General features: G+C 46.6%; 1 protein-coding gene across 2 annotated transcripts in view; it reads right to left on the bottom strand.

Moving 5' to 3' along the window:
• LOC120048815 (pre-B-cell leukemia transcription factor-interacting protein 1-like) overlaps window positions 1–12365 on the bottom strand; it is a 28995-nt gene that overhangs the window by 2175 nt on the left and 14455 nt on the right. Inside the window, exons 4-10 of one of the 2 annotated variants that reach the window (XM_038995056.1) lie at window positions 3949–4010; window positions 3398–3845; window positions 3018–3257; window positions 2738–2761; window positions 590–642; window positions 382–486; window positions 20–254 (exon numbers count right to left, since the gene is read on the bottom strand). In XM_038995056.1, coding sequence (XP_038850984.1) covers window positions 20–254; window positions 382–486; window positions 590–642; window positions 2738–2761; window positions 3018–3257; window positions 3398–3845; window positions 3949–4010 — 1167 coding nt within the window. The remainder of the gene's footprint in view (window positions 1–19; window positions 255–381; window positions 487–589; window positions 643–2737; window positions 2762–3017; window positions 3258–3397; window positions 3846–3948; window positions 4011–12365) is intronic. The other variant, XM_038995057.1, reaches the window with a different exon arrangement.

The raw sequence follows: 12365 nt of genomic DNA on the forward strand, positions 1-12365 counted from the left end.
GGCTTCAAATACTAAGTACCTGTGCTGTGTTTTAGTTCAGTCACTGTGGCTCTGAGTGTCTCTAGATCCTTCTGTAAGACAGGAACAGACTCCAGCTCTCTCTTCATCCTCTCGTTCTCCTTCTGAAGGACAGGGAGCGATGTCATCTCTTTCTTCAGCCTACCGTGCTCCTTCTCCACCTCCTCTCTCTTCTTTCTCTCCTTCCCTCCATCCTCCGCCTCCTTCTGGGCTACTTTTAGCTCCTCTTTCTGTGCCTGATTAAAAAATTATAAAAAAAGAGGACCCTTTGAGAATATAGGCAGCACACACACACAGTTGTACATTAAGTCAGAAAGAGAGAGAGAGAGAGGAAGAGAGAGAGAGACACAGCGAGGGGCCTACCAGGAGTTGGGCTTGCAGTACAGCTATCCGTGGGTCTTCTTTAGCCAGTTTATTCAGTTGGTCTGTACTGTCAAGAGGAAGAGGAACCTCAGGATTCAGCCATTCCTTTGATAACACACACACAGACAAACATTACACACACACACTACCATTTGAATTTTGAAGTTAGAGGGGAATAAGATATATAGATGGAGAGAAAGAGGCTGACCTGTTTTCCCACCACCTCTGTTTCTCTCAGCTCCCTGGCATCATAGTCCCCCTCTGGAAGGACAACAGCTGTTATAACGCATCACAAGACTGACACAGAATGTTACAATGCATTATATCACAGTTATAACAAGTACACTGCTCAAAAAAATAAAGGGAACACTTAAACAACACAATGTAACTCCAAGTCAATCACACTTCTGTGAAATCAAACTGTCCACTTAGGAAGCAACACTGATTGACAATAAATTTCACATGCTGTTGTGCAAATGGAATAGACAAAAGGTGGAAATTATAGGCAATTAGTAAGACACCCCCAAAAAAGGAGTGATTCTGCAGGTGGTGACCACAGACCACTTCTCAGTTCCTATGCTTCCTGGCTGATGTTTTGGTCACTTTTGAATGCTGGCGGTGCTCTCACTCTAGTGGTAGCATGAGACGGAGTCTACAACCCACACAAGTGGCTCAGGTAGAGCAGTTCATCCAGGATGGCACATCAATGCGAGCTGTGGCAAAAAGGTTTGCTGTGTCTGTCAGCGTAGTGTCCAGAGCATGGAGGCGCTACCAGGAGACAGGCCAGTACATCAGGAGACGTGGAGGAGGCCGTAGGAGGGCAACAACCCAGCAGCAGGACCGCTACCTCCGCCTTTGTGCAAGGAGGTGCACTGCCAGAGCCCTGCAAAATGACCTCCAGCAGGCCACAAATGTGCATGTGTCAGCATATGGTCTCACAAGGGGTCTGAGGATCTCATCTCGGTACCTATTGGCAGTCAGGCTACCTCTGGCGAGCACATGGAGGGCTGTGCGGCCCCACAAAGAAATGCCACCCCACACCATGACTGACCCATCGCCAAACCGGTCATGCTGGAGGATGTTGCAGGCAGCAGAACGTTCTCCACGGCGTCTCCAGACTCTGTCACGTCTGTCACATGTGCTCATGTGCTCAGTGTGAACCTGCTTTCATCTGTGAAGAGCACAGGGCGCCAGTGGTGAATTTGCCAATCTTGGTGTTCTCTGGCAAATGCCAAACGTCCTGCATGGTGTTGGGCTGTAAGCACAACCCCCACTTGTGGACGTCGGGCCCTCATACCACCCTCATGGAGTCTGTTTCTGACCGTTTGAGCAGACATGCACATTTGTGGCCTGCTGGAGGTCATTTTGCAGGGCGCTGGCAGTGCACCTCCTTGCACAAAGGCGGAGGTAGCGGTCCTGCTGCTGGGTTGTTGCCCTCCTACGGCCTCCTCCACGTCTCCTGATGTACTGGCCTGTCTCCTGGTAGCGCCTCCATGCTCTGGACACTACGCTGACAGACACAGCAAACCTTTTTGCCACAGCTCGCATTGATGTGCCATCCTGGATGAACTGCACTACCTGAGCCACTTGTGTGGGTTGTAGACTCCGTCTCATGCTACCACTAGAGTGAGAGCACCGCCAGCATTCAAAAGTGACCAAAACATCAGCCAGGAAGCATAGGAACTGAGAAGTGGTCTGTGGTCACCACCTGCAGAATCACTCCTTTTTTGGGGGTGTCTTACTAATTGCCTATAATTTCCACCTTTTGTCTATTCCATTTGCACAACAGCATGTGAAATTTATTGTCAATCAGTGTTGCTTCCTAAGTGGACAGTTTGATTTCACAGAAGTGTGATTGACTTGGAGTTACATTGTGTTGTTTAAGTGTTCCCTTTATTTTTTTGAGCAGTGTATAATGCAACGTAACAAAGACAATGGAGACAACCACAGACATATCAAATAACACATTGGGGACAATACACATCACTCTACACACAAACACTAGGATGCACTATCACCATGACAACAAAACACAAGGATGGAATGCAACACACAGTGCATCAGTGCATGTCAGGAGCTTCCTCATCAAAGCATTGAGAAACAACATGATGCATCAAAACACACTCAAACGGTGTCATGAGGATGGGCAGGCAACATCACCTGCACAAAGCCCCCTCAGCATGCACACACACACACACACACACATTGTCAACGTGCACTTGTCATTGGCTAAGAAACCTAGAGAGAGCAGTGCATCTTGGGAAAGCATGGAGAGCACTGTCAACCAAGCATGCGAGTGTTAATCGCATAACACTCCTCTTTTCCTCTGGTACACACACACACATGCACAACCTACCACCATCCAGGTCCATGAAGACACCTGTAGACATAATACAGTCTCAGATAGACCTTTATCTGTGACCACTACTTCAACCAACACACTACTGACTAGCTGTGATGTGGGGGACAAATCCCTTTAGTCTAATCATTCATCATTATGTGAAGCACGTTGTGTTACCGTCATAGAGAAGAGACAGGCACAGGTGACATACAGGTGTGTGTAGGTCATACACAGGTCACTTAAAGGTAACAATATTGTATGTTACCATGGTAACAGAAACTGCAGAGACACACACCTGAGAAGAAGATGGTTCCGAGGCCCAGCAGTATGACAGCTCCTAGGATGCACTTGTTGAGAGAGAAACCAGTCTCCTCTTGCTCCCTCTGCTGCGGAATCCGGAACTCATCCTCCTCCTCCTCCTCCTCCTCCTCCTTCCTTCCGATCCGCTCCAGAGCCGCCAGGAGAGACCCCCTCCTCCTCCTCACCCCTGACACACCTACCTCCTCCCCCACCACCTCTGCTTCCAGATGGGAGTCTAGCCCAGGGAGAAAGAGAGGAGTTATAGCCACTGAACATTAGCTTTAAAGGGACAGTTTACACAAACTACATTGTAAGGAGAAGTGACAGTGAAGCTAATGTTGTTACGGTGCTCCAGACAGATGCCTTGTGTCTCACCTGTCTTGGCCCCGACCTCAGACAGATCAGACTCCTCCTCTTCCTGCCCAAGCCCCTCCTCATAATGATGATGCACATCCTGTATATACCCCCCCGCTTCCTGTACAAGCCCCACCTCTTCCGGTGGCTCGGTGTTGAGCAGCAAGGCAGAGGGCTCTTCAAGGTCGGGGGAGGAGCTAATGTGGGTGTAGGAGTCAGAGAATGAATCAGGGTCAGAGATGGGAGGGGCTGGGTTCCCAGGGAGGCTTCTGGATTGGCTGTGTGTATCTGGGTCACGGCCTGTGGGGGCGGTGACTTCTAACAGAGAGCTCGGAGGAGCAACACTAGCAGAGGTGGAGTCAAGGGCAGGGGTTGAGCCAGGGGCAGGGTCAAAGGGAAGGTCATGGGTGGGACTCTCTACAACAGGGGTGTAATCCTTGTCTCTCTCTGGTTGTGTTTTCTGGGTCTCCTGGGGATGGATGTGAAACAACTGTTAGTGTCCAAGACCAGTCAGTGTTTCCTCTAGCTAGATATGATCCTAGGTGGGGTATCAATAGAGATGGATCTCTAACCTGCTGTAGCTTCACAGAGTGAGACTCTTCAGCAGACACTGCATCCTCCCCAGGCCTACTCTCTGATAGACAGACAGACATGTTAGAGGTTAAGTAGTATAACAGTATTAGTGCCTGTAGGTTATACTATTGCAGTTGCGACCCGTCATTCACGGCAGGGCAGAGCCCCATCTTTTTGTATGTTATTTGGCATTAATACGTTTCACATATCAGTTTGCAAACAATGAGTTAATAACGCTGCATACAAACATGGTCTCTTTTCACATTTCTTGAGTATTGCAGCTCCAAAATGCAGGTGTTTTTGCCAGGCTCAGCGCTTTCTGTGGTGGTGGGGCAGCCAGCGTAAAATACAGAGCGAAGGGGTTGGAAATGTTCTCTAGCTGGGTCAGTGTTCTGTCACTCATGGGGACACTACGTCAACGCAAAATCTACAGGGAGATTCTGCAGCAATGAAGGTCCACAAGAACACAGTGGCCTCCATCATTCTTAAATGGAAGAAGTTTGTAAACACCAAGACTATTCCTAGAACTGGCCGCCCGGCCAAACTGAGCAATTGGGGGAGAAAGGCCTGGTCAGGGAGGTGACCAAGAACCCTATGGTCACTTTGACAGCGCTCCATAGTTCCTCTGTGGAGATGTGAGAACCTTCCAGAAGGACAACCATCTCTGCAGCACTCCAACAATCAGGCCTTTATAGTAGAGTGGCCAGATAGAAGCCACTACTCAGTTAAAGGCACATGACAGCCAGCTTGGAGTTTGCCAAATGGCACCTAAAGACTTTCAGACCATGAGAAACAAGATACTCTGGTCTGATGAAACCAAGATTGAACTCTTTGGCCTGAATATCAAGTGTCACGTCTGGAGGAAACTTTGCACCATCCCTACGGTGAAGCATGGTGGTGGCAGCATCATGCTGTGGTGATGTTTTTCAGTGGCAGGGACTGGGAAACTAGTCAGGATCGAGGGAAAGATGAACGGGGCAAAGTACAGAGAGATCCTTGATGAAAACCTGCTCCAGAGCACTCAGGACCTCAGACTGGAGCGAAGGTTCATCTTCCAACAGGACAACGACCCTAAGCACCCAGCCATGACAACGCAGGAGTGGCTTCAGGCCAAGTCTCAAGCCCGGACTTGAACCCGATCAAACATCTCTGAAGACACCTGAAAATAGTTGTGCAGCGACACTCCACATCCAACCTGACAGAGCTTGAGAGGATCTGCAGAGAAGAATGGGAGAAACTCCCCAAATTCGAGGCTGTAATCGCTGCCAAAGGTGCTTCAACAAAGTACTGAGTAAAGGATCTGAATATTTATGTAAATGTGATACATAAATTTGCTAAAATTAAAATAAAAACGTATTTGCTTTGTCATGATGGGGTATTATGTGTAGATTGGGGGTGCCCATAGGGCGGCGCACAATTGGCCCTGCGTCGTCCAGGTTTGGCCGGGGTAGGCCATCATTGTAAATAAGAATTTGTTCTTAACTGATTTATCTAGTTAAATAAAGGTTCAATTAAAAAACATTTTTTTATAAAAAAAACTATTTCATCAATTTTAAAATAAGGCTGTAATGTAACAAAATGTGGAAAAAGTCAATGGGTCTGAATACACTATCTACCGTAGCTTTGATTGGACTGATCATGTCAACATCATACTTTCAAAATCTTAGCTAGTAAACAGTCATCATGAGTCAAGTCGACAAGGTACTGGCAAATCATTTTCAATAATTGTCATACGAAGAAAAATCATACAAAATGTATTGTTGCTCATCGGCCATTGGACAACCATTACACAACAAGTTGGAAATCGCAAATTCAACAATGAGTGGTTTGGAAGGAATCATTGGCTAACTGCAAGTGTTGCAAAGCAATCACTAGCCTGCTATTCAGTGGAAAGGGTGTGTGGTCCAAGTCTGGGTTTAAGGGTCTCTTTTCCAAGCTTAAAAGGATAAACTCAATCAAGTCAGATTTCCCAGTTCCGAAATCTGCCATGTTGTTTTGAACACGGCAGATTTCGGAACTGGGAAATCTCAGACTTGAGTGAGTTCAAGACAAGTGGAAACTCTGGAAGAAAAAAAACGAGCTCCGACTGGGAAAATATGTTTTGAATGGTCATCCAACTCTGAATTCTAAGTCGGGAACTCAAGCCTCTTTCTAGAGCTCCGACCTGAAGATCATGATTTGACCTTGTCCCCCCTCCCCCCCTGAATCCCCTTTCCGATTGCTTGGGCATCCGGAAAAAAGCTTGTCCGGAGAAGACAAGGTGAGCGCTACCATCAGTCCTGTGTCATGCCAACAGTAAAGCATCCTGAGACCATTCATGTGTGGGGTTGCTTCTCAGCCAAGGGAGTGGGCTCACTCACAATTTTGCCTAAGAACACAGCCATGAATAAAGAATGGTACCAACACATCCTCCGAGAGCAACTTCTCCCAACCATCCAGGATGAGTTTGGTGACGAACAATGCCTTTTCCAGCATGATGGAGCACCTTGCCATAAGGCAAAAGTGATAACTAAGTGGCTCGGGGAACAAAACATCGATATTTTGGGTCCATGGCCAGGAAACTCCCCAGACCTTAATCCCATTGAGAACTTGTGGTCAATCCTCAAGAGGCGGGTGGACAAACCCACAAATTCTGACAACCTCCAAGCACTGATTATGCAAGAATGGGCTGCCATCAGTCAGGATGTGGCCCAGAAGTTAATTGACAGCATGCCAGGGCGAATTGCAGAGGTCCTGAAAAAGAAGGGTCAACACTGCAAATATTGACTCTTTGCATCAACTTCATGTAATTGTCAATAAAAGCCTTTGACACTTATGAAATGCTTGTAATTATACTTCAGTATTCCATAGTAACATCTGACAAAAATATCTAAAGAAATTGAAGCAGCAAACTTTGTGAAAATGTATATTTGTGTCATTCAAAACTTTTGGCCACGACTGTATATTTCAAAAGTGCTGAACAAAGTTATATTGACTACGTCCATTTTAGCTAGCTCATTAATGTCTTAATCAAAATTACAGATTGATTCTTATCTGCTCATCGTTCCCTTATGGCACAAGTTTGTACATCTTAATTGTCAGTAGAAAACACATTTCTTTTAACAAGTCAGCCATATCAGCTATGTTTTTTTAAAGGCAGTAAACGAGGCTGAATGAACTGTTTCGCTGCCAGACAAGGCTCCGCTGATAGCCAGGTGTAGCGGTGGTAAGGACTCACTCCATGGTGCTGAAAAGAAAGCTCTGCTGTTGGGACAGCTATATGTAGGCCTTAACAGTTTGTGGGCACCGTTATAGTGCAATTAATGTATTGTGTAGTGTTGTTTAGAGGCTTTACTGGCATGAATCAAACATTTTCTGAGTCCCACCAAGATTTACATGCTAAAATCACCACTGTTGCAATATGTGTTGTGTACCTGTAGGTTCTCATGTGGCAATATGTGTTGTGTACCTGTAGGTTCTCATGTGGCAATATGTGTTGTGTACCTGTAGGTTCTCATGTGGCAATACAGTAAGCTCCAAAAGTATTGGGACAGGGAATTTTTTGTTGTCGTTTTGGCTCTGTACTCCGGCACTCTGTACTCCGGCACTTTGGATTTGAAATGATACAGTGACTGAGGTTAAAGTACAGACTCAACTTTAATTTGAGGGTATATTCATCCATATCAATTAGAAATTACAGAACATTTTGTACATGGTCCTCACATTTTAGGGGACCAAAAGTACTGGGACAAATTAATTTATATTATGTGTATTAAATTAGTCTAAAGTCTAGTATTTGGTCCCATATTCCTAGCACACAATGATTGCAGTAAGCGTGTTACTCTACAAACTTGTTGGATGCATTTGCAGTTTGTTCTGGTTGCGTTTCATATTATGTTGTGCCCAATGGAAATGAATGGTAAATAATGTAGTGTCATTTTGTAGTCACTTTAATTGTAAATAAACACATCTACATTAATGTGGATGCTACCATGATTATGTATAGTCCTGAATGATTCGTGAATAATGATGAGTCAGAAAGTTAGACGCACAAATATCATACCCCCAAGACATGCTAACCTCTCACCATTACAAAAACAGGAGAGGTTAGCATTTTATATCATACCCCCACGACATGCTAACCTCTCACCATTACAATAACAGGAGAGGTTAGCATTTTATATCATACCCCCACGACATGCTAACCTCTCACCATTACAATAACAGGAGAGGTTAGCATTTTATATCATACCCCCACGACATGCTAACCTCTCACCATTACAATAACAGGAGAGGTTAGCATTTTTTTGGGGGGGGGGGGATAATTGAGCGTCTAACTTTCTCACTCATCATTATTCACAATTCATTCAGGACTATCCGTAATCTTGGCAGCTTCCACATTAATGTAGAAGTGTTTATAAACATATATTCTTATTTACAATAAACCTGACTTAAAATGATACAATTCATGAATTGACCATTAATTTCTACTGGGCAAAAAATTATCTGAAACACAACCAAAACAAACAGCAAATGCAGCCAACAAGTTTGTAGAGTCACACGCTTTATGTAATACTAAACGTTTGACTACTAAACAACTTCTTTGCTTGCTTTGAGGACAATACAGTGCCACTGACACGGCTCGCTACCAAAACCTGCGGGCTCTCCCTTCACTGCAGCCAACGTGAGTAAAACATTTAAACGTGTTAACCCTCGCAAGGCTGCAGGCCCATGTAACAGTATAACTTTAGACCGTCCCCTCGCCCCGACACGGGCGCGAACCAGGGACCCTCTGCACACATCAACAACAGTCACCCACGAAGCGTCGTTACTCATCGCTCCACAAAAGCCGCGGCCCTTGCAGAGCAAGGGGAACCACTACTTCTAGGTTTCAGAGCAAGTGACGTAACCGAATGAAAGGCTGCTAACGCGCACCACCGCTAACTAGCTAGCCATTTCACATCCGTTACACCCAGACGGCATCCCCAGCCGCGTCCTCAGAGCATGCGCAGACCAGCTGGCTGGTGTGTTTTACGGACATATTCAATCAATCCTTATCCCAGTCTGCTGTTCCCACATGCTTCAAGAGGGCCACCATTGTTCCTGTACCCAAGAAAGCTAAGGTAACTGAGCTAAATGACTGCCGCCCCGTAGCACTCACTTCCGTCATCATGAAGTGCTTTGAGAGACTAGTCAAGGACCATATCACCTCCACCCTACCTGACAACCTAGACCCACTCCAATTTGCTTACCACCCCAATAGGTCCACAGACGACGCAATCGCAATCACACTGCCCTAACCCATCTGGACAAGAGGAATACCTATGTAAGAATGCTGTTCATCGACTACAGCTCAGCATTTAACATTATAGTACCCTCCAAACTCGTCATTAAGCTCGAGACCCTGGGTCTCGACCCCGCCCTGTGCAACTGGAACCTGGACTTCCTGACGGGCTGCCCCCAGGTGGTGAGGGTAGGTAACAACATCTCCACTCCGCTGATCCTCAACACTGGGGCCCCACAAGGGTGCGTTCTCATCCCTCTACTGTACTCCCTGTTCACCCACGACTGTGTGGCCATGCACACCTCCAACTCAATCATCAAGTTTGCAGATGACACTACAGTGGTAGGCTTGATTACCAACAACGACGAGACGGCCTACAGGGAGGTGGTGAGGGCCCTCGGAGTGTGGTGTCAGGAAAATAACCTCACACTCAATGTCAACAAAACAAAGGAGATGATCGTGGACTTCAGGAAACAGCAGAGGGAGCAGCCCCCTATCCACATCGACGGGACAGTAGTGGAGAAGGTGGGAAGTTTTAAGTTCCTCGGCGTACACATCACGGACAAACTGAATTGGTCCACCCACACAGACAGCGTTGTGAAGAAGGCGCAGCAGCGCCTCTTCAACCTCAGGAGGCTGAAGAAATTTGTCTTGTCACCAAAAACACTCACAAACTTTTACAGATGCACAATCGAGAGCATCCTGTCGGGCTGTATCACCGCCTGGTACGGCAACTGCTCCGCCCACAACCGTAAGGCTCTCCAGAGGGTAGTGAGGTCTGCACAACGCATCACCGGGGGCAAACTACCTGCCCTCCAGGACACCTATACCACCCGATGTCACAGGAAGGCCAAAAAGATCATCAAGGACAACAACCACCCGAGCCACTGCCTGTTCACCCCGCTATCATCCAGAAGGCGAGGTCAGTACAGGTGCATCAAAGCTGGGACCGAGAGACTGAAAAACAGCTTCTATCTCAAGGCCATCAGACTGTTAAACAGCCATCACTAACATTGAGGGGCTGATGCCAACATACTGACTCAACTCTTGCCACTTTAATAATGGAAAAATGTATGTAATAAATGTATCACTAGCCACTTTAAATAATGTTTACATACCCTACATCACTCATCTCATATGTATATACTGTACTCTATACCATCTACTGCCTCTTGCCTATGCCGTTCGGCCATCACTCATTCAAATATTTGTATGTACATATTCTTATTCATTCCTTTACACTTGTGTGTATAAGGTAGTTGTTGCGAAATTGTTAGGTTAGATTACTTGTTAGATATTACTGCATGGTTGGAACTAGAGGCACACGCATTTTCTACACTCGCATTAACATCTGCTAACCATGTGTATGTGACAAATACATTTTGATTTGAGAAGTGAATTTGTTCCCTATACTAGGGGTACTATGTACAACAAGTGCTGTTATTTCTACACAGTTTACCCAATATGTATGAAAATACCCTCAAATCAAAGCTTGACAGTCTGCACTTTAACCTCATTTCAAATCCAAAGTGCTGGAGTACAAAGCCAAAACATTTCCAATACTTTTGGTGCTCACTGTATGACTGGGAGTACCTGTAGGTTTCTCTGCAGCAGTATGACTGGGTGTACCTGTAGGTTTCTCTGCAGCAGTATGACTGGGTGTACCTGTAGGTTTCTCTGCAGCAGTATGACTGGGTGTACCTGTAGGTTTCTCTGCAGCAGTATGACTGGGTGTACCTGTAGGTTTCTCTGCAGCAGTATGACTGGGTGTACCTGTAGGTTTCTCTGCAGCAGTATGACTGGGAGTACCTGTAGGTTTCCCTGCAGCAGTATGACTGGGTGTACCTGTAGGTTTCCCTGCAGTAGTATGACTGGGTGTACCTGTAGGTTTCTCTGCAGCAGTATGACTGGGAGTACCTGTAGGTTTCTCTGCAGCAGTATGACTGGGAGTACCTGTAGGTTTCTCTGCAGCAGTATGACTGGGAGTACCTGTAGGTTTCTCTGCAGCAGTATGACTGGGTGTACCTGTAGGTTTCTCTGCAGCAGTATGACTGGGAGTACCTGTAGGTTTCTCTGCAGCAGTATGACTGGGAGTACCTGTAGGTTTCTCTGCAGCAGTATGACTGGGAGTACCTGTAGGTTTCTCTGCAGCAGTATGACTGGGTGTACCTGTAGGTTTCCCTGCAGCAGTATGACTGGGAGTACCTGTAGGTTTCTCTGCAGCAGTATGACTGGGTGTACCTGTAGGTTTCTCTGCAGCAGTATGACTGGGTGTACCTGTAGGTTTCTCTGCAGCAGTATGACTGGGAGTACCTGTAGGTTTCTCTGCAGCAGTATGACTGGGAGTACCTGTAGGTTTCTCTGCAGCAGTATGACTGGGTGTACCTGTAGGTTTCTCTGCAGCAGTATGACTGGGAGTACCTGTAGGTTTCTCTGCAGCAGTATGACTGGGAGTACCTGTAGGTTTCTCTGCAGCAGTATGACTGGGTGTACCTGTAGGTTTCCCTGCAGCAGTATGACTGGGAGTACCTGTAGGTTTCTCTGCAGCAGTATGACTGGGAGTACCTGTAGGTTTCTCTGCAGCAGTATGACTGGGAGTACCTGTAGGTTTCCCTGCAGCAGTATGACTGGGAGTACCTGTAGGTTTCTCTGCAGCAGTATGACTGGGAGTACCTGTAGGTTTCTCTGCAGCAGTATGACTGGGAGTACCTGTAGGTTTCCCTGCAGCAGTATGACTGGGAGTACCTGTAGGTTTCTCTGCAGCAGTATGACTGGGAGTACCTGTAGGTTTCTCTGCAGCAGTATGACTGGGTGTACCTGTAGGTTTCTCTGCAGCAGTATGACTGGGTGTACCTGTAGGTTTCTCTGCAGCAGTATGACTGGGTGTACCTGTAGGTTTCTCTGCAGCAGTATGACTGGGTGTACCTGTAGGTTTCTCTGCAGCAGTATGACTGGGAGTACCTGTAGGTTTCCCTGCAGCAGTATGACTGGGAGTACCTGTAGGTTTCCCTGCAGCAGTATGACTGGGTGTACCTGTAGGTTTCTCTGCAGCAGTATGACTGGGTGTACCTGTAGGTTTCTCTGCAGCAGTATGACTGGGTGTACCTGTAGGTTTCTCTGCAGCAGTATGACTGGGAGTACCTGTAGGTTTCC

This window comes from Salvelinus namaycush, chromosome 5, assembly GCF_016432855.1.
Source record: "Salvelinus namaycush isolate Seneca chromosome 5, SaNama_1.0, whole genome shotgun sequence".
NCBI lineage: Eukaryota > Metazoa > Chordata > Actinopteri > Salmoniformes > Salmonidae > Salvelinus > Salvelinus namaycush.